The sequence below is a fragment of the Pipistrellus hanaki genome (assembly GCF_964339955.1).
Source record: "Pipistrellus hanaki genome assembly, chromosome: X".
In the NCBI taxonomy this organism is placed as follows: Eukaryota; Metazoa; Chordata; class Mammalia; order Chiroptera; family Vespertilionidae; genus Pipistrellus; species Pipistrellus hanaki.
The window spans coordinates 19,561,343-19,588,398 of NC_140524.1; the positions used below are offsets into that span (position 1 = coordinate 19,561,343).

Sequence of the window (27,056 nt, forward strand, 5' to 3'; positions counted from 1 at the left end):
CTTTGAATTTCAGTCATTTGAAGAGGAATTCTTTTTTTCCCTGGAGTACTGACATTAATTAATGGTCTAACATTGGATTGGATAATCACATTGTGTCATCAACCTCCCGATTATTAGATATAATTTGCAAGAAAAACAGGCCTGGAGTTCCTCCCAGACCTAGGACTGAAGCTGCAAATTGAAATCAGAGGGCTGCCGACCTTTAGACCAAAGCTGGCTGCAAGGGCAGCTCACTCTTCTGGTCTTGAAAGCCACAGCAGGCTCTTGTAATTGGGTTACCGCCTGGGATTCAGTAGGACTAATCCATCTCTATAATTTCTCCATCTGGTTTAATACCATTAACAAAACTAAATTAAGGAGCGGGTAGGGTTCGGTGGGACAAGGAGAAACGGATTTTCTGCACGGGAGTGGAGGCAGAGTCTCCACTGTCAGTCTGGAGCCTATGGTCTGATTAATGGATGGCTCTGAGTCCTGTTAGAGGCCAGCACAGTCCCCTCCGATGAGCATCAGGCTTCAGAAAAGGCCACTGCACAAAGGGGCTTCCCTGGTCACCTCGTATTCCTCCTTTCATTTCCTTGGTTCTTTCTCCTCAGTCCTCCCCCTCTTGTACAATTTCTGAGCAGTTTTCCGAACTGTTTAGTTCGAACATTCTGGGACCTTACTTATGTTTCCACACTAACCTGTCCCAGGTGACATGTACTTATCGCAGCATTAGCCCCAGCCCCACCTCGCTCCATTTGCCTGGGGTTGGCCATCCCTGGGAGTGGGCACTCTTTAAGCCCAGTTTGCCAGCCAGAGCGTCCAGCCCTAAGAGGAGGGGCCTGGATGTGGGGGTAGGGGTAAGAGGTGGCAGCCGCTGCTGTCAGTTTTGCTCTGTGCCTTAGTGACACCCAGATCCTAGTGCTCCCTTCCCACAGAGAGCCTGGCTCTCTCAACTTGGGCAGCTGGCCTTTGGAGGCGGCGAGGAGTTGCTGACTCTGGGACTGAGATTGCACAGCTCACTGCAGGCGGTGGCCAACGACGGAGTTCCCAAAGTGCAGGTGGCGACCAGCAAGGGCCTGGAGAGCGCTGAGAGGGGACCTGAGGTGCTGGGAGCAAAGTGGAACAAGGACGGAGGGACTGGAGGCAGGGGAGATGCGGGGAGGCGCCAGGCTGGATCTCCGCTGCTGACAGTACAAGTTCGCTCCCGCAGCGCCCGTGGGCCCTGCGTGCCCGGGAGGGGACGGAGTACATCCAGCCTACGGGCTCGCCCAGTCTCCCCTGGGCTGGCTGGGCTTTTGACAACCAGCGGCTGACGTCCGTGCGCCCCCGCCGAGCTCTCCCTTTACTACAGCGGGCGGGCGGCTGAGTGCGCCCCGCCCCCGCCGGCCCACGCCCCCCGCGCCCGCCCCGCGAGTGCCCACACCTTGCCAGGGCTGGTGAAGACTCCTGGTGTTGAGTCGCGGCTCCGGGACCCCAGAGTTCTTTGGAAGAGGAGCGCGATCAAGGGAGCGGGCGAGCTCCGAGGGGGTGTGGGTGTAGGGAGAGAGAGAGAGAGAGCAGGTAAGGGCCATCGGTTCCCTTTCTTCTGCCCGAGCCACTCGGGGAGGGCCCCCCTTTTGGCAAAATAATAGGATCCCGAGAATTGATTTCACGGAAAGAAAGATGCAACCCTCCCCTCCTGGTTCTCCGCGGGGAGAAGCTGCGCGGCTGGCTCTGCGGTGTAACAGGCTCACACGTTGCTCATCACACGTTCAAACATTTCCCTTTCGGAGAGGCTCGTTATTTTTAAATGTGTATTTTTGTCTTTGTGTTGATTTTTTTTTCAACCTTCCCTGGGATTCTGTTTGGTTTGAGTTGGCGGCTCGCAGCCGGCTGGGAAGCAGGGAGCGGGGGGCCGAAAGCAGCCCGCAGGCGCGCGGGGCAGCCCACCCAGGCAACTCCCCGCGCGGCCCGCGCCTGCCCGGAGGGCGGCCCGCGTGGAGCCCGGGAGGCTGGCGACAGAACCGGGGTGGCGAGTGCCTCTCTGGGCAGGCGGCCGGGCGGGCGGGCAGTTTGGAGGCCGCGATCGAGAGAGCGGAGGGAGCTCCGGGCTGCTTTGTCTCCACTTCTGGAGCCAGGCGAGCGGCTCCTCCTGCGGCCGGCAGCTGGGGCTCCAGGCGGCGGTGGCAGCTGCGGTGGCCGGGGCATCGGCTCCTCCTTCACCCCTTTTCCTTTCCTCCCACTCCTTCGCAGGCGGTGGCGGCGGCGGCAACGGCGGAGGAAAGCAGATCCCTCCCCGAGCCACACCGAGGGGAGCTCGCGATCGCGACTTGCCGCCTAAACACTCTCCCAAGTCCAGCCCGCTCGGCGAGGACTTCCGTCTCCTGGGTGTACGGTGTCAAGCAAGCTGGGATCTATGAGTGGAAAGGTGACCAAGCCCAAAGAAGAGAAAGATGCTTCTAAGGGTAAGCCCGCCCGCCGAGTTCGCCTGTTTTCTTTCCCTTCCTTTCCCCTTGCGCCCCTCGAGTCCGGTGCGCTCCGCCCTTCCGCGACTCCTGGCCTCTTTCCAGGAGTGTAAGGTGTCCATGACCTCTGTGAACCCGGGCAAGAGAGGGGAAACGAGGGCCGCTGTGTTGGGGGGACCTGGGTTTGCACCACTTTCCCTCCTTTCTCGTGGAACTGTCGCCCTGCGAATGCCTCTAGCCTCGTCTACTCCCCCTCTGGACGCGCGGTGGTGGCGCTGCGGGCAGTCAAAGCTGCTGCAACCCGGAGAGCCGGGCACAGCGCTGCCTGCTACCCGCTGTCCGCCTGTATGTGCGAGTGCATGTGTGTGCATGTGTGCTGCGAGGGTGCAACATAGTGACATACTCAGGGATCTGCCCCGCTGTCAGAACGCAAGCTTGGATCCACCTTCAACTCCCCTCTCCCCGCCCCCAATGCAAACAAAGAGCCGGCCAACACGCAAAACCCTACCCCCCTAGCCTCAAACACACTCCTTTCCTCCTCACAACCCCTACTCCCTAACTCTCTGGCCCCTTCCCCAGAAGACAGGAGCCTGTAACCTTCCCCATGCCGCATGCAAAAGTGAGCATCACTGGTGCCCAGGCGCCGCCCGCTCTGCGCCTAAGCAGCGCAGCCTCACCAATCCCTGGGAGAACAAAGGCTGTTGTCCCCTTTGCCACTGATGCTCAGTGGGAGCGAGCCTCAGCTGAGGCTCGTCTCCTCCCTCTGCTCTCCAGGTGCCTGGCCTTGGGTGCCTGGCTGCTGGCCCCCTGTGTGTGTGCGCGCACGCCCGTCTCTGCCTGGGGCCTCACATCAGAGGGCTGGGGGGGGGGGGGGCCCGCAGAGGAGCAGGGCTCAAGCTGGGGAGAATTCAGGAAAAGGAAGGGGTGTCCCCGCTGGCCCCCATAGGTCGGTCCTAGCCATTGCCTTGCTGAGGACCTGGCTTAGTTCAGCAGCAAAGTGGAGGCAGCATCGCACAGAGGCAGGTGTGGTAGACCAGTTGGGGGGAAAGGCAGGTGCCTTAAAGGTGCAAGTGTCCTCAGAGCAGACGCTGGAGTGGGCTGGATTGGCCCGAGCCTCATCGACCCACACGAGTTCATGCTACAAAAGTGGAGATGCAACCGGGCAGGAGGGGGGTAGTTTTCCTTTATGGGGGCCCCAATTCCTCTCAGCCTTGGGGCCCCCTTCCTTCCCACTCTTTTTCCTGTTCCTTTTTCTCATCTCCTTATTGCCTCTCCCCATCTCTCAGAGCTTTCTTTCCCTGAGATTCTAGGGCACCCTCAGCCCTCCCCCGCGGAAAAGTTGTCAGTCTTCAGCTCAGGGCCTTTATCCATGTTTCTAAAAGGAGCCCATTATCTTCCAAGGAGGCAAAGCATTGACTAAAGGCTAGGGAAGTTTGTGATGGGTTTTCAATCTGTGGTTCTAAGGATCAGTGTTGCTACCAACCCCTCAAACCCTCTCATACCCACTGGCTATTGAGGCTCACAAGTTAATTGAAACAATCACTTGGAAAGTAGAACTGTTATACATTTCCAGTGCTTTTCCTAATCATATTGTATCTTAATCATCGGGTATTCATATGCTAAGAGGACATAACTTCAGGGTTTTTTTAAATGTTTTTTTTTTCCACTGAGGGCCCAGAAAGGTAAATACAATAGAAGATCTAGGCAAGAGATTCCCTTATGGATCTGGGAGTGTTTGAAGTTTGTTTCTGGAACTTTGGTTCCCGATTTCCATCAGGTGGCTAACAAAGCTTTATTTCAAGCTGCCTTTGGGAGGATCTGAAAACCAAATTCATTCACAGGAAGTGAATTGGTGTTTTAGGAATATAATTTGCAATCGTCCAGAAATGATTAAGCCTGTGAACATTTCAGCAAGTTTCTGTAGCTCAATAGTGAAAATTTTACTAGGCGTATGTCATAACATTTTCTTATGTTGACTCACCACATTTGAAATAGAATATCTCTTTGTAGGAGTTGTGTAATTAGCATTTGGAATTATGGTTGCAATTAGAATAAAATTAAAATATTTTTACAAGGTGACTTTTAAGAAATTTACTTTCCTGAGGAGATGGGAATCTTATGGCTGTCAAGAGCAGGAGTCCTTTTCCTGCCTTTCAGTTGGTTGTTTAATTTAGAGCATTTTCAAAATAATGAATGCCTAATGGTCATTAGTATTTCTCCCTTTCAACTATGTTAAAGGTCTTATTGATTAAATTTTAAACATAACTTTTTATGTTAAAGATGAAGGATACCAAGTCTACTGATATTTTTAATCAGCAAAATGTATTGACCATATTCATGAACAGGTTTGATTATTTGTAAATTTCCTATATATAGGTAATTTAAAAATTTAAACTAGGAGACTCATGAGCACACTTAGCAACATAGGAAGATATAGGATTGATTTGCCCAAACTGGTTTTGCTCAGTGGATGGAGCGTCGGCCTTCGGACTAAAGGGTCCCAGGTTCCATTCTGGTCAAGGGCATGTACCTTGGTTGTGGGCACATCCCCAGAAAGGGGTGTGCAGGAGGCAGCTGATCGATGTTTCTCTCTCATCAATGTTTCTAACTCTCTATCCTTCTCTCTTCCTCTCTGTAAAAAATCAATAAAATATATTTTTAAAAAAGATATAGGATTAAACTTTTAATAGATACTTAAAATATCTGCATATCTAATTTTGAACAAAGGTATGACAAATGATTGGATCAAGTCAAATAATTTAGTAACAGTTTGAATGAATTTCATAATCTGTTTTTAATATTCTACTGCTTGTTTACATTCAGCCTCCTACTCTGTCATTTGGGGTTCATGCCAACAGCCTATCATAACTACATAGATGATTATCATACAGTACAGTGTTTCTAAAATTTTAAAAGCAAAGGTAGTAGGTAATCAGTAAATTAATTTATGCTGCTTAGTGAAATATGCCTTCAGAGCATATAAATTGCCAATTGTCTTTTTAAATGATGTTTTCTTTAACTAAGTGGAGGTTAAGGCTAATGATGGACAACAATATTTTGGATAAGCTTTTCAGTTATGTAGCCAGCCAAGATAGACTACCCTCTTTGGCAGGGTGGGAGGCATCTTGATTTTTGAAGCTGTTATAATAAGCCCTTGCACATCAAATCATCTTTTGTGTATCTATTTATGATTTGCATAAACTTCTAAAATTGATTTTAGAGAGAAACATCTACTTGATTTGTTATTCCACATATTTATGCATTCTTGGTTGATTCTTGTATGTGCCCTGACCAAGGATTAGACCTGTAAACTTGGCATATCTGGAGGATGCTCTAACCAACTGGGCTACCAGGTCAGGGCCTAGGGATTACATAAACATTGGAATTGGTAGATATGTATATACTTTAGGATACTCAGCTTCTGCACAAGAGGACCTATTTCCATTTCAGGGAAGAACAAAACGTAAGATTTGTTTTTACAAGCAGATATATTTGCTTAGCTTTGACTCAACTTCTTTACCTCATCATATTAGATCTTTTCAGCAGTTCTTTCTTGGAAAAGCACTCAGTTAAGGCTGGACCTGGTTTACTGCAACTGTTTTCCTGTGGCATTCAGGAAATCTGTAGTTGCTACAGGTAAAATCAAATAATTTCTGGATTGAGTAAAATTGCTAGACAATTATAGACTTCAAAACTATTGTTTGGTTAGTATGTAGCTACCTGTTCAGAGTTGGGTGTGTTTTTTTGATAACCCTTTCCCTTATGCTTAGCCAGAGAGGTATCATATTTATGCAACTTTCCAGGTGGGGAGGACTGTGGTTTCTCTATGGGACTGCTGGTACCAGCATCATGCTGGGTGTATGCTTGCTGGCTGCTGGGAAGTGCAGGACAATTCCTGGCATAGACCAAGAACTCAGACACTTGCACAGCTGTTGCCATATGAATTTATTGGCCCAGCTCATTTTCTGCTCACTTCCTGGCCTTTTCCAATGGCCTCTCTAACCATACCTAAGAAGGACAGGTCATGTGGTCAGAATATCACTACTTGAACATTGAATGCCATTCCAAAAAATCATCTTGGTCTTGGGGATTACTGTAATAGCACCAACCAAGTGGCTTTCTCAGGCTTGTGCCTGGCAAAGCAGGTGTTTAGAGGTATTTTAACCACAAGAAATCATGATGTTGGTGACCTCTTACTAAAACCCAACAATCATAATCTACCCATTACTCATGCAGGGACTTATTTTTTCCCCTTGTGAATAAATCATCAAGGACCAGTGTTTTTTATGGGATTTTATAAGCCCCGTATTTTCTTCTGAGCTGAAGACTGTGATTGCAGTCTTGGTGAGTGGTGTGGCCAGGGAGATTTCTAATTGGAAATGTTAAGTGTGTTCTTGGGGATAGGTACAGAAGATGTGTGCACAGTGCCCCCTGATCGTCTTCATTATTATTTCTAGTGGTGTGCAGCTTCTTTATTCAGAGGCTAAAGTGAAAAAGGAGAGCATGTTGGGACATAGGTTAGGGGTACTGTATCCTCTACCTTACTTAGTACTGCTTCCTCTAAGTCCCTTTCAAATCATGAAAAGGGATTAGGATGCATTCTCAAGCTGGAGATATAGGTGAGGTTGGGGCAGGAATGGATGCTGTGTTGTGAATGGATGTCATATTGAGGCCTGAGTGAGAAGCAGTAAATGAGCTGTGTGGTGAAGGAAAGGGTTGAGGTTCATGCCTAAGGCAGGGAAATGTATGATGGCCTTGAGAACAGGATCAGAACTGGGTAGAGAATTGGAATCAGAGTTTGGGTGGTAAGTTGGAGGCCTGCTTTTCGAGCCAATGACTAGGGAGATGAAACTGTTAATATTCCAGGTCTCTTTGCAGCTGTACTGTCTTATGTTCAAATCAATTCCTCATTCTGAGAATTATAATCAACACACAACAACCAGAATGAGTTGCAGCTCTTCAAATATATACAGTAAAAAGGATTTTTAGTGCCTTTTATTATGAATTTTATTTTTGGAGTTGAGAAATTTGAAAGGAATAGGAAATAAATGCCAAGATTAAACAACCCAAAAAGGGAAAAAAAGGAATTAAAGTACAGCAGGTGGAGAGGATATGACATGTCCATTACTTTTCTAAGTTTAATATAATATTTGAAATATGAAAATTAGGCACATAATGTGGTTTTAGCAATCAGTGAAGAAGACAAACCTCTGCATAAATCATTGTCTGCATCACTGATTTATGTTTCCCTAACCAGAAGACATGTCAGCACTGAGATTTTTCAGCACAGACTAAGGACTAGATGTCGGGCTCATTGTGCTTTGTAATGTTCATTTCAGTCAGTCTTCATAACTCAATATTTAGCTTATCTATTTGTGACACATCAATTCTACAAACTCGAATCAAATTTCTTACATTTTTAAATGTGGCATTATATTACTTTGATGAATGCCATATCTTGTTAAATTGATTTTAGAGAAAAAGGAAGGAAGTGAGAGAGAGAGAAAGAAAAACATGTATGTAAGAGAGAAGCATCTATCAGTTATCTCCCGTATGCACCCTCACTGGGGATGAAACCCCACACAACCCAGGTATGTTCCTTGATGTAGAATCAAACCTGCAACTTTTCAAGGTACCGGATGATGCTCCAATTAACCCAGTCACACCAGCCAGGGCATGAATGCCATATCTTGAGGAAACATTTCTTAGGGCTGTGGATTTCTGGGTAATTGCACTAATTTCCCAAAGAAAGTAAAATAGTATACATTAAGTAATCATTATGACCACCATTCCAGCCAGCAGGGCCAATTTCTCCTTCATTTAGATGGCCATTTATTTTCCTCTAAAGTGGTGTTTTCCAGGCCATTAACCCTGAAAATTGGGCTTTATGTTAGGAAAGAGAAGTTTTTGGTTTGGGGGGCACAATGGAAATGTGAAGGACTGTTTTATTAAGGATCTTGATTTGTGAGAAACATAAAGCCTAGATTACAATTACTGTATGTTATTACTGTAGAACAGTCTGCATACCCTACTCTTGCCTCTGCCCTTTGAAATGACTTTTGGCATAGATTTTCAAATGGAAATGGTATTAGTGTTACTGGCTGATGACCTTCCCTACAGGCAAAGGGCAGAGGTTAGCAGGTGTTCTTGCTGATTCATTTTAACTTCTGGCTTTTGCTGGTGTAAGGTTTGGGTTGACATTCTAGGGGGTGCTGTAGGGCTTGTCCTGCCTACTGTCAGTTTTCTGCAGAGACCTCAGATTTGGTTTGGACAATTACTCTTAGGACCAAAGGAATTACCAGGTGTACTTGTCTATCCATTGTTCTGGATCCTGTCAGTAGGGCCTGGGATAAAAGAAAAGAAAAAAAAGATTTTGGTGAAAGGCAAGCCCAGTTAGAGGCCAAATTAGAAAGGAGTTAATTTAAAAAATAGTATAAACCCATTTCCTTTTTTGCAATTGTAATTATACATAGTAACATGCCCAAATCTTAAGTGTGCATCTCAATTATGAGCAAATGTTTATACCCATGTAATGAACACTAAAATCAAGATAGAGATATTTTCATCACTCCAGAAAATTCTCTCATGTCCCTTAAATGTCATTTCTCCTTCAAAGAAACTACTATTTTGATTTCTGCCATATATTAGCCTCTTAGTGAAATTAATATAAATGGAATCATGCAGTATGCACTCTTTGTTTTTGACACCTAGCAACCTCTCATTTCATCTTATTTCCTTCCCTAGTTGACACCTCTTCTTACTTGTCTTCTGGTTTGTTTGAAGAGCTTCACCTGCCCCATATTAGGACCCTCAACAGGGACTTATACTAAGCAAGTCCATAAGAATTATTTTTTTTGAATAATCTAGTCAGGTAGGAAATTCCTTTAAGCAGAAATATGTTTTATTAATTTGGTAACAATAATAATAATGATCACAGTTATTATAGTTATCATTATAGTAGCTTCTAAATTTTGGGGTATTTGCTATTTACTAGGCATTACTTTTATATATATATCTTATTTAATGCTCACAATAGCCAAATGAAGTAGTGGTTAATATTTAGGGACTTTAGAAATGAAGAAGTTGAAGCTTAGATAGATTATATAGTTTGTATGAGGTCACACAGATGGTGGGTTGCAAATTTCTAGCACACTGCTTGGCATTGCAATAGTCAATAAATAATTGTGTAATGTATGTACCACACACATATCAAAACTCATTTGGTCCTATGCTATGATCATTCCCAGTTTGTTGTCCTATCAGAAGTTGTATGATGGAGAAAGGTTTTGTCAGTGACTCACTGTGAATTAATTTGACATGCCTGGGGATATTTACATTTCAACTAAGGATTTCCAGAGGCAGAGCTTTAACACCAAGGAATTAATGCCAATGGTTGGGTTGACTTTCTAATACCCAGATAGGTTGGGAAAGTAATTTTGATTGGGTTCCTTAAAATAATAGTTTTTCTGAGCACTTACTACATGTTAGGTATTTCATATGAAATACCTTATGAAATCTCCATAACAATCTCCAGAGGACAGATATACATACTATTATTATTCTCATTGGACAGATTCAAAAACTGTATCTCAGCAGTTGAGTCCTGTCAGAAATCACTTGGGTAGCAAGATGGTGGAGCGTTTGAGCCAACTTTCACTGACTTCAAATCCATTTCTTAACCACTTTGTTATACTGCCTTCCTTGGCAACACAGTTGGTTCTTTTCTTATCTAGGTTTGCACAAACACCAAATTACTTGCCGTTTAATAATGGGAACATGATTAGGAAGAGTGTTCCTTTGAATGTATGATTGTTCCAGGGCTGTAGTCGTGGTGCAGCTGAACAGGTCTCTCAGCATTTCTTGGGTGACTTTTGCTGGGCCCGAGTGTGCAGACATGAAAGAAACCCAGTCCTACCTGTGGGTGCCCTTTTATTCCTCTTTGCCATTGGACATTGACTTTTTTCTTTCCAATGTATATTGTCCCTCACTTGGTCATGTCTGTGACTTGTAAGATTTAAGCATCTGTCAGTTTGAAGTTAATAGTACTTCTTCCAGAACTGTGTCTAGGAGCTTGTTTCACCTGTTCTCAAGATTACACTTCCTCTTATTTCACTGCTGGGTAAAATTCCCAATTGTTTATTTTTTCTCCATTACATGGCATATGCTTCGAGTCTGCCTCTCATCAGAATCATGTCTTATTTCCCTTCCCTTTCTCTCTCAACCCACCCTGTTCTCCCTCTCTCCTTTTCTTGTCAACAGATGTCAGTAGTTTTCTTTAACCAAATGTGGTTCCTTAGGGTATGCTGGGATCATTGGAGGGTTCTCAGTGTCTAGATTTTCTCCCTTAATGGCTTCAGCAAAAGAACCTACCCCCCTTCTATGGAAAAATCCTTTCATTACTTATTATAAAACTCATTTTAAATGGGGAAAAAGTGTGAGCTTTATATTTTACACTATTTATGCTGCCTTCAGTTAGATAATATTTCCCAAAATATATCTTGTTAACAGAGACACACACTCTGAACGAGCATATTAATTATAGTTCTCAAAGTTAGGAATCATGTAGTTTCTCTGTGCTACAAATGCTATGTTTAACAGCCGTAATTAACAGTGATGGGTCTCTTGAATGATGACAGGTAAGTTTAATAACAAATGTGAAATCCGTTTCTTAAAAAATCCCTCCGAATGATGTAAGTAGCTTCTCTACTCTTCTTGACCTGGGGGCTAGTAAATAGATTGAGTTCTTGAAAATATTTATATTGCTGTTAAAAGTAGAAGTAAACAGCCCAAAGAAGGCAGGCTGAGTGCAGTTCTTGAATATGCCTGTAGATATTTTCAGAATCTTCTTTCAACCATGACTTTGAAGTGCTGTGAATTTACCTGCTTATTTTGACTTTGATTCTCTATGTGTATGCATGCCTCTCCCCTTGGGGGGTGTTTACTGAACGCTAAGACTTCCAAAAGCTCTTGGATTTGCAAGTGATTTTCAGAGCTCTGGGAACAATGTGAACCATTCCCCTGGAAACTGGGCCAGGCGCTCCTCGCTGCTCTCATTTTTGGGAGCATTTATTTCCTGACCAGCTGAAAAAACAGGCCATAACAGTAACGCTGGCTGACTAGTCTGGTTAACTATCATCCTTCCGTCACTGAGTGTCTGGTAGGCAGGTTTATTACAAACCTCTGTGCTCCTTAGCCTCCTGATGTGGCTGCTGCCTAAAATAGAAACACCGAAAAGTTGTGTCACCAAAGGTGAAACTTGATGAAAAGCCACTGGGCACAGTGTAGTGACAAAGCTCCCTTGCAGGCCATTGCAGTGGCTATGATGGCTGGCAGTGGAGGGCTTTAACCACTTGCCAGGGGTGCCCACTGTACAACCCTCTCACCTGGGGATGCTGCAAAGTGAGCCTTGGCTGGAGTCAGTGGTGAGGGGTGAAGGGAGGTGGGCGCTGCAGGGGCCTGGGGAGAGGTCCACACTCACATCTAGACAGTGGCGCTAAGATGGTGGTAGCCAGAGGAAGTGCTCCCGCCCCCACCATGCCATCCTGTAGTCCTTGCTCTGTATACACTTGACATACCTGCTCCAAGTCTAAAGGTCAGATAAGGAAGCAGATTCCAATCAAAGCCTAGAAGTCAGGGCTTGGCCAACACAAGAGCTTTTAGTTCTGCCTCTGGTCAACGCTAATTTGATGTTAACACTTCAAAATCATAGGCTACATCTTGAGCAGAAAGATCAAGCTATTTTGAATTTATTTGTGTGTTTTTATATTGCATGTTTCATTGTATTGATTTTGTTTTCAGATTACAAAATAATGCATGTATACTGGGGACAGTTATGAAAATTGTAAAAACATAAAAATGGAAAGATCACCCAAGAGTTCCACTCCCAGGTTGACTTTTTGAGATTTTTCCTTTCAGTCTTTTTTTTCTCTGACTTTTATAATACACTCATATACAAGAATAATAATCTTTTAAGTGAATATGTGGGATCATGCAGTACACACTGTGCTCTATTCTCCTAATGTGTTAGAATGCTTTTCTATTTCATTAAATAATCTTCCCTACCACCATTTTTAGTGTGTGCACTAGGAATGGACTAGGGCATGGCAAGGAAAGAAGGTGATTTTGTGCCTGTGGGTGTGAAAGGCTTTTGTATACCATGATGAGAGTCTGCTCACTGAGTTCCACAAACATAATTTGTATTTTACATATGTATATATACAGATGTGTGCGTATATGAAATACGTATATACATGCATAAAACTATAATTAGCAAAAGAAATGCACATAATCTATGTATGTATCTACATAAATATATATCCATCTACAAAAATAAATGCTTAGAATAAATCCTGAAAAAATAGACACCAAAAGAAATCTCTGAGTGGTTGGCTTATAGAAGATGTGTAGTTTTTATTTGTATCTTCTATTTTTTCTGCTGTGAATGTATATAATGATGTAATGAGAAGCAAACTCCAAACTGTACCAAAATCCTTTAGGATGACAGCAATATTCCATCTGGATTTAATATTGCCAATGTAATTTGGAATATAATTTCTACTTTACAATGAACTATATTCCATGTAAAAGTAGTTATATGGTTAAAAACTTGGATTTTAGACACTTAGGTTCATATCTAAGTTTTTCTGCTTATTTGCTGTGAGATTTTGAGCAAATAATCTTTCTAAGCTTCTCTACAATGATGGAGATATTTACATTTATCTCACAAGCTTATTCTAAAGATGGAATGAGATAGTGTATGGGAAATATACTTAGAATTTGGTCAATGGTGATACTGATATTACTAAAATTGTAGTGATTTTTATATTGATCATTAAAGTTAAAAGGCTCTCTTTATAGGGCCTGTTGACTATAGAAACCAATCTACAGCTCACATATCTGTCTGATAGTCATACTCCAATTTAATGGATTTTAATTATACTAATTAATGTATTAATTCATCCATTAATTTACTCAATAAATATTTATATGCCAGCCACTGAACCAGACACTGAGGATACAGCAATGTGCAGAAGAGATATAACAATCCCTTGTCTTCATTGAGCTGATATTTTGCAAATTTACTTAGAGGAACCAGATTTTCAGGGCAGAAAGCACTCTGTTCCATGTCAGTCATATGTCAAGCAGTGAGTGGGTGATTTGTTGCCTATCATGGCCAGTGGGGCCCTGCCCAGGCCAAACTACCAAGGAGGCAGCCTAGATGTAGTTGGACATGGATTATTGTTTATCTTTGGCCCAGGGACCACTATAGCTAAGTTTCCTGAACATGCCTGAGCATCAACACATACATCCCCCAGGATTATAATTTGATCATGTATAATAATATGGGTGTGAGGTTTATGGACCCATATTTTAAATAAATCTCCTCAAGTGAGTCTAATATTCAATTTAGGTACTTACTGCTCCTGAGCAGTGTTTTTCAAGTTTGCCTGAAGTTAGGTATCATCTGTAAGGTTTATTTAAAAAAAAAATAGTTACCCCTCTCCCCCTGACCTGCTGAATTAGAAGTTTAGGAAGAGAGTTTGCTAATCTGAATTGTAAACAAGTGTCTGGGTGAGTCTTATGATCAGGCAAGTTGGGGAGATACTGTCCTCAAGACATCAAAGGAACTTGAGAAGTTACGAATAAATGCGTATGTTTCTGGTGAATGGTATCTGTAGCTTTCAACAGTTTCTCAAATTGTTCAGTATCTCAAAAACTGTGAAGGTAGAGCCCTGAGATCTCTGCTCGCCATTGTTGTCAATGAACTGTGTGCTTTGGGTTCTGGTTTTTCTGGTGGTTTGAAGTAAATAATCTCCAGTGCCCCCAGCCCTGCTTATCTTCCACCTGCAAATATTCTGTTTGGTAACTTTCTTTCTCCTTCTTTGGAGAAATAGGAGAGAAAAGAAGAGCTTCTTTGCTCTTCTTTTCTCTCCTATTGCCAGTCTTTTTTTTTTTTTTTTAAATATATTTTATTGATTTTCCACAGAGAGGAAGGAAGAGGGATAGAGAGCTAGAAACGTCGAAGAGAGAGAAACATTGACCAACTGCCTCCTGCACACCCCCTGCCGGGAATGTGCCCACAACCAATGTACATGCCCTTGACTGGAATCGAACCTGGGACCTTTCAGTCCACAGACCGGCACTCTATCCACTGAGCCAAACCAGTTTCAGCACCAGTCTTTTCTTAGTTTTTCCTCTTGCTGCATTCTCTTCAGGAGAAAATTGGGAAGGAAGGGAATTTTAGAGCTTCAGCCCTTCCAAGGAGGTCAGGGCTTGGAGGGACCTTTGGGGATGCCACCCAGAGCTGAAAATCCAAGAACAGCTATTATAATGGCAGGGGCCAATACTCAAATATTGTGGCCTTTCTGGTGGATGGAACTTCAATGGATCTTGATATTGTGGGATAAGGTGGTGGGAGTGGGACATCTATGATATCACTTTGCCAGTTCAGAATAGGTAGGCAAGGGAATTTAACTTCTTGGACACTGCTTTCCTGCCTGTGTCTGGTAGTGGGGCGTGGGTAGGAATATGAGGTTTGGAGCAGGTGTGGGTGAACCCCTTCCTCTTATCATTGTCCAGGAACCAAAGCAGTGTCCCTGTAATTGGTTCATGACCAATCAGGTGCATTGACCTGTTACTGCTAGTTGCTTTAAGTTATAAATGATTTTTATTTCTCCTGTGTAATTGGGGGTTTAGGCTATATAGAATGACCTGATTTGTATCACAATAGCCTTTGAGACTTGACAGATTTCACCATTAAAAAGACACACAGCTTTCTCTATCCACTGCACTGGACATAAAAGCAACCTTTGAATTAATGCAACAAAAAGCATGTCTTTAAAGATCAGCATGCTCAGAGGGGGAAGAAAGAGAAGTAAGACAGTTCATCCTCTTTTCTGAGGCTATTGTGACAAAAACAAATACCTTGAAAAATCTTGTATTGAGTTTGAATGCAGAGGCATCTTCCTAAAATCTGAAAAACCTGGTAGAAGAATGCACTTGTTCCCCTGCCTTTAAGCCAGAAGTTGAGTTGCTTAGTTTCTACAGGGGGAAGTAATGAGAGTAGTTGCTCTACTGAGAGTGAGATTTTGGCCAGGGTGCATCTCTCTTGACTGTATTGTAGGTAAGACACAATTTATGAAAGATATATATATATATATATATATATATATATATATATATATATACACACACACACACACACACACACACACACACACACACACACACACACATATATATATATATATATATATATATATATATATATATATATATATAAACATATATATATTAGAGGCCGGTGCACAAAATTTGTGCATGAGGGTATGTGTCTCTCAGCCCAGCCTACACCCTCTCTAATATGGGACCCTTGAGGCATGTCCAACTGCCTGTTTAGGCCTGATCCCTGTAGGATTGGGCCTAAACAGGCAATTGGATATCCCTTTCAAAATCCAGGACTGCTGGCTCCCAACTGTTTGCCTGCCTGCCTTCCTGATTGCCCCTAACTGCTTCTGCCTGCCAGCCTGATCACCCCCTAACCACTCCCCTGTCAGCCTGATTGATGCCTAACTGCTCCCCTGCCAGCCTGATTGCCCCTGACTGCCCTCCCCTGCAGCCTGGTCACCCCTAACTGCCCTACCCTGCAGGCCTGGGTCCCCCCCAACTGCCCTTCCCTACAGGCACAGTCACCCCCAACTTCCCTCCTCTGCCAGCCTGGCCATCTCTAACTGCCCTCCTCTGCAGGTCTGGTCACCCCTAACTGCCCTTCCCTGATGGCCATCTTGTGATAGCCATCTTGTGTCCACGTGGGGGCAGCCATCTTTGACCACATGGGGGAAACCATCTTGTGTGTTGGAGTGACAGTCAATTTGCATATTGCTCTTTTATTAGATAGGATAGAGGCCTGGTGCATGGGTGGGGGGAAGCTGGTTTTCCCTGAAGGGTGTCCCGGATCAGGGTGGGGGTTTCCTTGGGGTGTGGGGCAGTCTGGGCAAGGGGCCTGTGGTGCTTTGCAGGCCAGCCATGCCCCCTGGTGACCCAAGTGGAGGCCCTGGTATCTGAGATTTATTTATCTTCTACAGTTGAAACTTTGTAGCCTGGAGCAGAGCCAAGCCCTCTGCTTGTTCTCTGGTGGCTGCCATTTCTGTTGGGATCTATTTATCTTCTATAATGAAACTTTGTATCCTTGACTGGAGGCCAGGACTGGCCAGAGTGGTCAGGAAGCTTGGCTTCCTTCATTGCCAAGGAAACCCAAGCCTCCTGCTTGCTCCAGGGCCACAGCCATCTTGGTTGGGTTAATTTGCATACTCACTCTTTATTGGCTGGTGGACATGGCTTGTGGTGTAGCAGAGGTATGGTCAATTTGCATGTTTCTCTTTTATTAGTATATATATATATGCTAATATATATAATATAATTATATATAATATATTTACATATATTATTAAAAGAGAAAATGCAAATTTAGTCATATATATGCACTAAAATGTTGAATGAGGATAACATTAAGGGACTTAATATTTTATGAAAAGGTATCTCTTAATAGCATGTTGTATCTGAACGTTGCTTTGGAAATCAAGGATTATTTGATTAAAAAGAAAGAAAGAAATGCCAAGCCTAAAGGCCTCTTGTGGAAGCATTTTGGGTTTCCTGCAAATTCTAATTATATGCTATTGCTCTGTGCTCTCCATGTATGTTTTAAAAATGTTAATTTTATCTTTATTTTTATTGTGGTCAAATATATAGCATAGTATTTTCCATTTTAGTGATTTTAACTGCACAGTTCTGTGGCAATACATACACTCATATTGTTCTGCAACCATCACTACCATGCTTCCCAGGTTCTTAATCAGAATTTACAATGGCTAGAAAGGACCATAATAACCATTTGTTCTAACCTTCCCATTGCAAGGAAGAGGGAATTAGGCCCTCAGAGAGGCAGTGAGTTGCCCAAGGTCTTAGAGAAAATTAGTGGCAGCGGTCTAGTCCAGTGCATTCTCAGGTGACCACATAGATAGACTCAGGCAGGTAGCCTCTTTTACTCTACTGATAGCAGAATCAAAGATTTATATAAATATTTAGGATGCTTCTCTGATTTTTTTCCTTTTTATCAAGTATATTATCAGTCATTCTGATTTAGAACTAGAAAGCCTTTAGACACCATCTAATCCACATTTCTAATTAAAATATTGTCTCTACTAGCTATTTCCAATCTTAATTGCTCTACAAAAAGATGCTAACATCCTAATTTTTAAAATCTGTTCAAATTTACCCCCAACCTTCTTTTTACTGACTCTATGACATTCCGTTATTGAAACTAGGCCTTTTGTTGGTGGCTGTTATTAATATGCTTTCCTTGGGATGTTTATAGTAACTGCTGTGACTAAATAAGATTTCTTGTATTGTTTTTCCCCATAAAGGCAAGAATATGAAAAAAAAAATGTGTTCATCTCCTCTCATACTATTGTATTTACCCATGACTAAAAGAACTGCTTGAAGTATTACAGTTTTTCCTATTTAGGTATTAGATGAGGAAACTTTCACTAGAAAAAGTTTTACAAGTTAAACATTTGGGGACTTTGTATACCATTACCACTTTTTCTTGGAATAGAGGTTCATAAAAATGTATCATGTTATGTATTATGTATTATCATGTTAGGTACCATGTATCATTATAGCATAATCCTTTAAATTTTTTTTATTCTTTTTCTAACTGTGGTAAAATAATAACATAGAATTTTCCATCTTAATGATTTTTAAATGTGTGGTTCTAGACGTACTAAGTATATTCATATTGTTGTGCAACCAATTTACAAGAGTATTTCATCTTGCAAAACGGAAACTCTATTTCCACCATTCTACTTTCTGTTTCTATGAGTTTAATTACTTTAGATACCTCATATAAGTGTAATCATAGAGTATTTATGTTTTTGTGCCTGACTTATTTCACTTAACCTAACGTCCTCAAGGTTTATCCATGTTATAGCATAAATCAGAACTTTCTTCCTTCTAAAGACTGAATGATATTTTTTTGCATGTTGTATTGGGTCTCTTCAGAAAAACATACCATATATATATATATAATCAATTTTTTCCCTCAGTCTTTAGTCCTAGATAATCAAATTAACTTGATGAATAAAGTGAAGGAAGAGCCCAAACAATTAGGGACGGGATTTCTGATGTGTTAATTCAGTGACTTGCAAGTTAGAGAACCTTGAGAAGAGTGAACAGGATTTTCTTGGTCCTCTTAGGTATATTGTTTATGATGTTTTTTGTACAGTGTTTTTTTTTTAAAGAAATAATTTGGTTCCTCAGTGATAACTTTTAAAACATATTATCTCTAAATTTGGAGTAGATTGTGCCTTCCTGTGCCCTTTGCAATTTATTTCTATTCCCCTTTTGCTTTGTATGTCTCTTCCACTACTATAATAGTATACTGTAAACTTCCTGACTCTGTCATTCATCTCTGCATTCCCAGTACCTAGGACAGAGCCCATAAAACAAAGGCAATAAATGCTTGTTTGAATAGAAATTTGGCTGTCTGTCATTTGGAAAATTTTAACTTCCTAGTTAGTCTTGGAACAGTTTGACATTTTTATTTGTTTTTCTCTGCTTCTTTTATGTGTGAGACATGACTTATGTTCAGGAGCACAAATTAGGTTTAAATATGTGGTAATTAAATCTCCCACCCCCTCAATCCTTTGTGGGAAGTAGAAGAAACATTTGCTGAATACTTGGCATCAAATAGAGGAAATATCCAGGCCTGGGCTTTAGTTTTGCTTTCTGCAGGTCCCTCTGATCATTCTCTCTGTCCATTCTCCCAGCCACTGCTGAAGGTGGTTTGCACAAGTATCATGTTTGGCTTTGGATTGTACAGCTAGATCTGTGATTGAGATTTGTATTAGGGCACAGATTTCCCATTCTTCATATTGGCTCCAAGGTTTGTTTTTCACACCCCCTTGCTGTCTTCTGAAACCTCCCTATATCTTTATATGTTACCAGAAATAGAAATCACCCAAAGTGAACTCTGCTCTTTAATAAAAGTCTTAGCAATGTTTGATATATTTTGTTTCCCATTGGTAAACAGAAAGCATAGGGATACACTTATATTTTCAGGTGACGGACACATATTTAGAAATACATGCCTGAGAATCTGGACACCATTCATTCAAAGAGCACTAGCCCTATGGCACGCTCAGTGCCAGGCACTGGAGAAACACTGATGAGAAAAAGAGTCCCTGGTCTGGCTCCCACGGAGTTGATGGTAGATGAAAAAGACAAGGAATTGGTACCCTGACCTGGGAGGTTAGAGATCTAGGGAAGCTCATAGGAAAGGGAACTGACCTAGTTGGATGGTAGTAGTAGTAGGAACATTAACTGGACACCTGAAGGATGAACAAGAGTTGTCAGTTGATGAGAAGGAAGAAAAGTATCCTGGAATATAGGAACAGTATATGCAAAGGCTTGGAGATGAGTGAAAACATAGCTTATGTAGAGAACTGAAGGAAGTTCAGTGTTTCTAGAGGAGTGAGTGGCTGTTGTTACATAAACAGTCCTTGCAGATACTGGATTGTGCCACTCACATTTCAGTGACTATTATCATTAATCCCCCCCCCCCTTTTTTTTTTTAAAGCAGGAATATCTAAAATACAATTTCTCTTAATGAACATGTTTTTAGATTGGAAGTAATATTTAAAGAGACAAATTACTTAGCATTCACGCAGGCTCAGTGTTAACTTATATACATATTTATATGCTGACTGTGCATAAAACCATGGGATACTATCTTTTAAATGAATAAAACTCATTAAATTTTAAATAGAAGCCTGATTTTATGTTGTTTTTGTCAATGTTATTTATTTTTACTGCTAAAATCAGAGGCCTTGGAAGTTTGTCAGTTGTATGCTCTATGATCAGAAATCCATATATGTGTTTATAGTATGATTTTATTTTAATTGATAACAGGAATAACCTCTTACTAGTAGCTATTAAGAATATATATTGTTTAGCACTCAGATACTACCAGTTCAGAAAACAACTTAATCAACTGTATTCATACAAAAGTACATGCTAGTGGCATGGCTAATATTTGTAGGTCATAAACTTTTATTGTAAAAAAGATCATCAATATTTAACAGATAACATCACACAGGACACAATTTATTTCTGACTCTATGTTATATCACTCATGTTGTCTCTCAGCTTGGACTTTAGCAGTGCCTAAAAATAAATGTGCTTTCACAAATATTGTCCATATATTGCCACATATAAATTTCAGGATAGTTTCATTCATATCATGTTTTCATTTGTTGAACATGTATTGGATGCCAGCTCTGTGTAAATTCAGTGGCTTGATTGTAAATTCTGGTGATACAGAGGTGAACAAGCTATAGATGGTCCCTGCTCTCATTGGGCTCACTGTCTAAAAGGGAAGACTATCAAATAAATAGTCAATTGGGATAAATTAGCAGTGCCATAGTAGGAGAAGCCTACTGTGAAAGTCCAGAGGAAGGCAGGTAACTCAGCTTTTGAATGGTCAGGAAAGGCTTCCTGAGGAGAGCTGTTTAACTGGGACAAAAAAAGTGAGGTATGAACTGGCCTGGCAAAGAGGGAAAGGAAAGAGAATTTTAAACAGAGGGAACACCAAACCTTAAGACAAAGAAATGGGAGGAATGGATAGAAGGGAGGGAGAGAGGGAGAGAGAAGGATTGCAAATATAAGTATAAATGTGAATAATTGAATAATACTCAGTATGGCTAGGAGAGGCATGAGATGCACCTTGAGAGTTAGGTAAGGAGCAGTACACAAAGGTATTGAGAGTTTCGTCTATGGGGATAAGGGTTTTGAATTTTATTTTAAATGCATTGGGAAGCCTTTGGAGGGTTGCATGGTGATCTGATGTACAGTTCTAGCAGGGGAAGGAGTGAAAATACTGATGAAACCAAGCTTAGACTCAGCACGGTAGGAAGGAAGATGGATGATGTCAAAAGATTTAAGAGCACTATTCAGGGGTTGGAAGAATTAGGGCTTAATGCTAACAATAACTTAAGAGGTACATTGATATTTAATTAAGGGGGAGAGAGGAGTCAAGAATGATGACTCTCATATTTCTGGAATCCAGTTTCATCTCTAGTACTCATAAATGTTGTGATTGGGCATTATTACTTCTTTTGGTATCTTTTCTTCTTCATTTCCTGTGTCCTCAGTGTGATTGCAGACCCATTTTTGATGGTGATTGATAATGTCCATAATATCCTTTACTTCCAAGTTATATAACAGACCCTCAATAAATATTGATAAAATAAATGAACATTAGTCAATCACACATCATTTCTTATGCAGGTACATTTCCCAGTTAGGTACATACCATGTTTCCCCGAAAATAAGACATCCTCCGAAAATAAGACCTATTTACAGGTTTCCTTCTGAGTGAAATATAAGGCATCCCCTCGAAAATGAGCCCCACCCCCAGGCTAAACATGAGAGATTTGGTCCACTGATTCTGAAAGAAATGGAGTCACAAGAAATTCACCAGGAAATTCAGGAATTGGATTGTTATGATGATGTTCCAGAAGATGATAACATGATTGTCATTGAATAAATGAGTAAATTTTTGATACTGTAGGATTCACAGTTTGTCTGGTTTGTGTTGACAACTACCGTACTACCGTACTGTATACAGGTAATAAATTTCCTTTATTTTCATTTAACAATAAATGTGTACCGTATTCTTCTTCATGGAAAAATAAGACATCCCCTGAAAATAAGACCTAGCGCATCTTTGGGAGCAAAAATTAATATAAGACACTGTCTTATTTTCGGGGAAACAGGGTAGTAGCATATTATCTCCTTATTTGGAGCTTAGTGCTGGGAGTATTATTTTCAAATGAAGACTGAATAGTCAAAAGTGGAAATCAAACCTTAGAGTGAGTGTGTTATAATGATCCCCATATTGGACTGAGACTTGAAAACTCAGGTTTTAGTTCCAACTAGAGGTCCAGTTGCACAGCATTCATGCACTAAGGAGGGGGGGGAGCGGGGGAGGGTGTCTCACAGCCCAGACTGCGCCCTTTCACAGTCCGGGAGCCCTTGTGGACTTCCGACTGATGGGAGCAGGCCTAAGCCATCAGTTGGACATCCTCAGCGCTGCCACAGAGGCAGACCAATGCCCTCGCCAGCCATCAGCCTGGCTTGTAGCTGAGCAGTGCTCCCCCTGTGGGAGCACACTGATCACCAGAGGGCAGCTCATGCATTGAGCGACTGCCCCCTGGTGATCAGTGCATGTCATAGTGACCAGGTTGTCTTGCTGTTCAGTCGATTTGCATATTACCCTTTTATTATATAGGATTTTCCCGTTGTATTGCATTTATTTTATGCAATTAAAAAATCACCTAAGAGCTTTATGTTAATATTGGAGTCTGTATTGTGTAGATAATGCCAGATCCCAAGTGTTAAGGGGTGCTATTAACAAGATAATAGTGTTTAAGCATTTAGTGTTTACCAGTATAATAGACCATTCTCCTAATAATTTAAGGGTGGTTGTCATTAGATATGGGCTAGGGCAGAGAATAGAAACCACTGAAGAGCATTTTCAGAAAATCCATGTACCCTGAATCTCTGACATACTGTAGTAGGGGCATGTGCTACTGCTTTCTGTGGGACTTCTCATCTCACCTCCGGCTCTGCGTGGTCTTGTGCAACGTGGTCTTTTCTTGTTTGAGAAACACCAAATGTCAAAGCCAAAACCACAACTGTTGTGAACCCAAGTGTAGTTAAGAGAAAATGTACAGGTACTGGCATTGCTGTTGATGAGGGCTGGAGTCTAAGGTCAACAATATGAAGTCATAGTGCTTTGGAATCATTGCATCAAAGAATTGGTGTCTTCAGAATAGTAAAAAGAAAAGCTGGTATTATATAATGGTTAGATAGCAATACTTTATTACGCATAAGTACACAAAATACTATGAATTTATAGTCAGCACAATTTTTACAAATTTGATGGAATTTGTAATTTTGCCATAATGAATAAATGTAAATCTTTGAAAATATTCTTATTTTTAGAAAGTAGGTATTGCTAGATTTGTCAGGCACGTGTCACAATATATTCAGCATCCCCTTTTCAGTTAGACAGCCCAAGATTGGCCCCTGTGGGATTTATGAATTCTATATTATTGATTTTTAAACTAATGAGTTTGCTCCAGTGCAAAGCAAATATAATGCAGTTACTGACCAGGGCCATTTTCATTGGTGCATGAACTATAACTACTAAGTGGCTCACATTTGAGGCTATAATAGTGAGAGTTGTTCCAAAAATGTTCCCGGGATATGGATTTCAGTGTTTTCTCTGAAGAAGACAGTCATGTTAAGTCAGAAATGCATCAGCAAACATGAAGAAATGAAAATGGTTGTTCATCCTAAAATAAGAGTAAAGCTTGCATGGTAAATTTTTTATTTTAACATTGAAAGCCAAGAGTTTTCATTTAACATTTGTTCAATAATACTTATTGAATATCCACCACATGTCAGGCACTGATCTTGACACAGGTGATGTAGCAGTGAATAAAACCAAGACACCTGCCCTTTTTATAGTTGTGTGCGAATGTGTATATATAGAAGTGGGGACACATAATGAGAAAAACATAGGTAAAAATACATGTTATCTTTTGACAAATACTGTAGACTGCAGGGGTCTTCAAACTACGGCCCGCGGGCCACTTGCGGCCCGCAGAGGAGTCTGATCCTGCCCGCCAGGTTTTTTGGGCAGTGAGCGCAGCCGAGGTGTTACAGTAGGAATTAGTAGTTCATATAGTCCGGCCCTCCAGCTCTCTGAGGGACCGTGATCTGGCCCCCACTTTAAAAAGTTTGAGGACCCCTGCTGTAGAAAATAATCTAAAAATGTGTGGTGGTGGTGGTGGCTTTGGTGGGGTGAATGTATGTAGTTTTGTGTATGGTGGTAAGGAATGGACTCACATTTGAGTAAAAACCTAAGAGACAGCCATGCAGATATTTGCGGGAAGAGGACTTCCAAATTTTGCAGGTTGCCTTGGGGAAACAAAGTGCCCAAGAATAAAAATATGTATTATCCAGCATTCAGATAGAGTTGTTTTTACTGAATAGGAGTGAAGTCCTTCTTTCTTCATTCTTGTATAAATTTGGCAAGGCAGAATTTCCAATGTATATGTTTATTTGATTCTTAAAAATGTACAGTTTTTTTTCTATTGTAGTCTCTGAAATTTGTGTATATGCATCCACATAACATTTGCATGTACTAAACTAGTCTGAACCATGTATACACCTGCTTTGGTGTTGAAAACTATTTGTTAATTTGCAAATGAAAGTATGCCATAATTTTCATTTATGCAAATGAAAGCATAAGCCATTTTTATATCTTGGAAGAATGAGTACCTCCATGGTTTGAAGGTTTGTTAGCAAACTAAAGGAGTTTGTTAGCCTGTGTGCAGCAAAGCCCCAAAAGACATGAACAGAAATTAGCAGCAAAGGAAGTAATGGTTTATTTAAGGAAATGGCACCAAGCCAGGAGACACAGGTGAACTAGTGATTCAAAGCCTGGCTTCCTGCCTGGGGCAGGGGGTGGGGGTGAGCTAGAATGGGTCAATGGGGGGGGAAGGGGTCATATGTATTAATTTCAACAATAAAGATTAAAAAAAACCCCACAAGAACCTGGCTTCCTGATGGCCCACATGAGGGTAGATTATATATGGAAACATTATTCATCATGGTGATTAAGGGAATTGGGGACATGAACTCTAATGATTGGTTGGAAACAGGGTAGGGAGTAGTTGACCATTGTATTAGGTCGGATATCAGACATGACATCATTCTGTCTAGTTTCCTGCACTTTCATGGGCCTGGAGCTGATAACCCAACTAAGGTCAAGATGTTATCTTTAAAATGACCAAAACTGTTTCCTTGATCAACAGATCTGAAGCTTTATTCTTGACAGTTTGACACTGACCAGAACCTGATATCCTATGATTGAGTGGACATGTAGTATATCATGGTGCGATTAGAATGGAACTTGAATTAATGGAAAAAATCATATTAAAAAATAAAGTTTGTATGATGTTACAGATTCAGCTTGAGCTACTTTGAATCATTTGACTTCTGAAACTAGGAGAGAGTAACAGCTAGGTGGATCAGCCTCTCCTGAGAACCCAAAAGGTGCAGGTGAGAGCAGTGTTTAACCACTTCATCAAGTAGTGAGTGAGTCACAGTCTTGGAGAAGAGAGGTTCTCCTTTGTGGATTAATGTCGGGACTATTAGATGCATATTATTCATCTCACTTTCAACAGTGCTCTAACTCTTGGCACTTGCAGGTAGATAGGTGGGAAGACCCACTGGGACTGGAAGAGCAAAGTTCTGATCCTGAAGTGGGGAAACCTCAATTCCAGAATGAATAATTATTTCTTGGACAAGATGTAGGCATGTGATATTTGATTTTTGGTACTACCTGTCTGATGATTGTATACAAATAGACAGAGTGTTGCAGTGGATCTATGCGAGGACAAGGAACTATTGTAATTGGGAAATGACTGCAGGTTGACCTTCCTTTCTTGTCTTTAGTTAAGTGCTCATTTGTTATATAAATATTTGAATGGGATGGTGGTGGGAAGGAGGGAACTGAATGTTCTTGTGGAAGAGGACAGGAACTGGATACCCATGGGTGGTGAGCCTCTTTGTGTCACTGGGTCTCTATTTTGTGAATGGAGAAAATTGCCTTGGAAGAAAATGGTCTTCTATTTAAATGTTGAAATATATTTATGTTGTGAGTTTAAGGAGCCTGCAATTACCTGTAAGTTTTAATGAGCCATCTGCTTTCAGTGATTGTAAATAAACTCTCAAAACATCTTTCAAAGACTCCATACAGAATGTATCAGTTGACAGGAAATTTAATAAATTGGTACTAAGACACATTTTATAAAGTGATCTGTTTAAGGGAAATTTCATCTGTTAAAGAACTTGGAAGAGAAAAAATGTGAGCATAGGTTAATTCACTTGCAATGAAATAAAACTCAGAGTTTGTGCTCTCTCATACACATACCAAGCTTGTTAGGGAATAAAATGAGATAGGATATGTGAAAGCACTTGGTGTACCACTATACTTATAAGTATACTTTTATAAATGAACTATAGGCCTGGTGCATGGCATGCAGGTGGGGGGGGAATCTTTATTGTTGAAAGTATTACATATGACCCCTTTCCCCCCTCCCATTGACCCATTCTAGCTCATCCCCGCCCCCTGCCTCAGCCCAGCCTGCATCCTCTCTAATGTGAAACCCCTCAGGGGATGTCTGACTGCCTCTCACAGTCTGGGACCACTGGCTCATAACTCCTCACCTGCTTGCCTACCTGATCACCCCCAACTGCCCCCCCCAGCCTAGTTACTCCTAACTGCCCCCCTTGCTGACCTGGTCGCCATTTACTGCCCCCCTGCCACCCCGGTCTCCCCCAACTGTCCCCCACACCAACCTGGTTGCCCCACTGCCCGCCTCTGCTGGCCTGGTGACCCTTCTTCCCTCCCCGCCCCCCCCCCCCCCCGGCCTGCCAGCCTGGTTGCCCCACCAGCCTGCTGTTCAGTTGTTTGGTTGTCCCTCACTAACCCTCCTG

General features: G+C 41.7%; 1 protein-coding gene across 10 annotated transcripts in view; it reads left to right on the forward strand.

Annotated features, from left to right (window-relative positions):
• The window catches only part of FGF13 (fibroblast growth factor 13), a 521,462-nt gene that overhangs the window by 24,040 nt on the left and 470,366 nt on the right, over positions 1-27,056 (forward strand). For 3 of the 10 annotated variants that reach the window (XM_084870237.1, XM_084870234.1, XM_084870240.1), the window contains exon 2: positions 2,215-2,426. In XM_084870237.1, coding sequence (XP_084726363.1) covers positions 2,378-2,426 — 49 coding nt within the window. In that variant the 5' untranslated portion in view covers positions 2,215-2,377. Of the gene's footprint in view, positions 1-870; positions 1,543-1,865; positions 2,427-27,056 lie in introns of those variants that run through there. The other 7 variants (XM_084870233.1, XM_084870242.1, XM_084870235.1 and 4 more) reach the window with 6 other exon arrangements.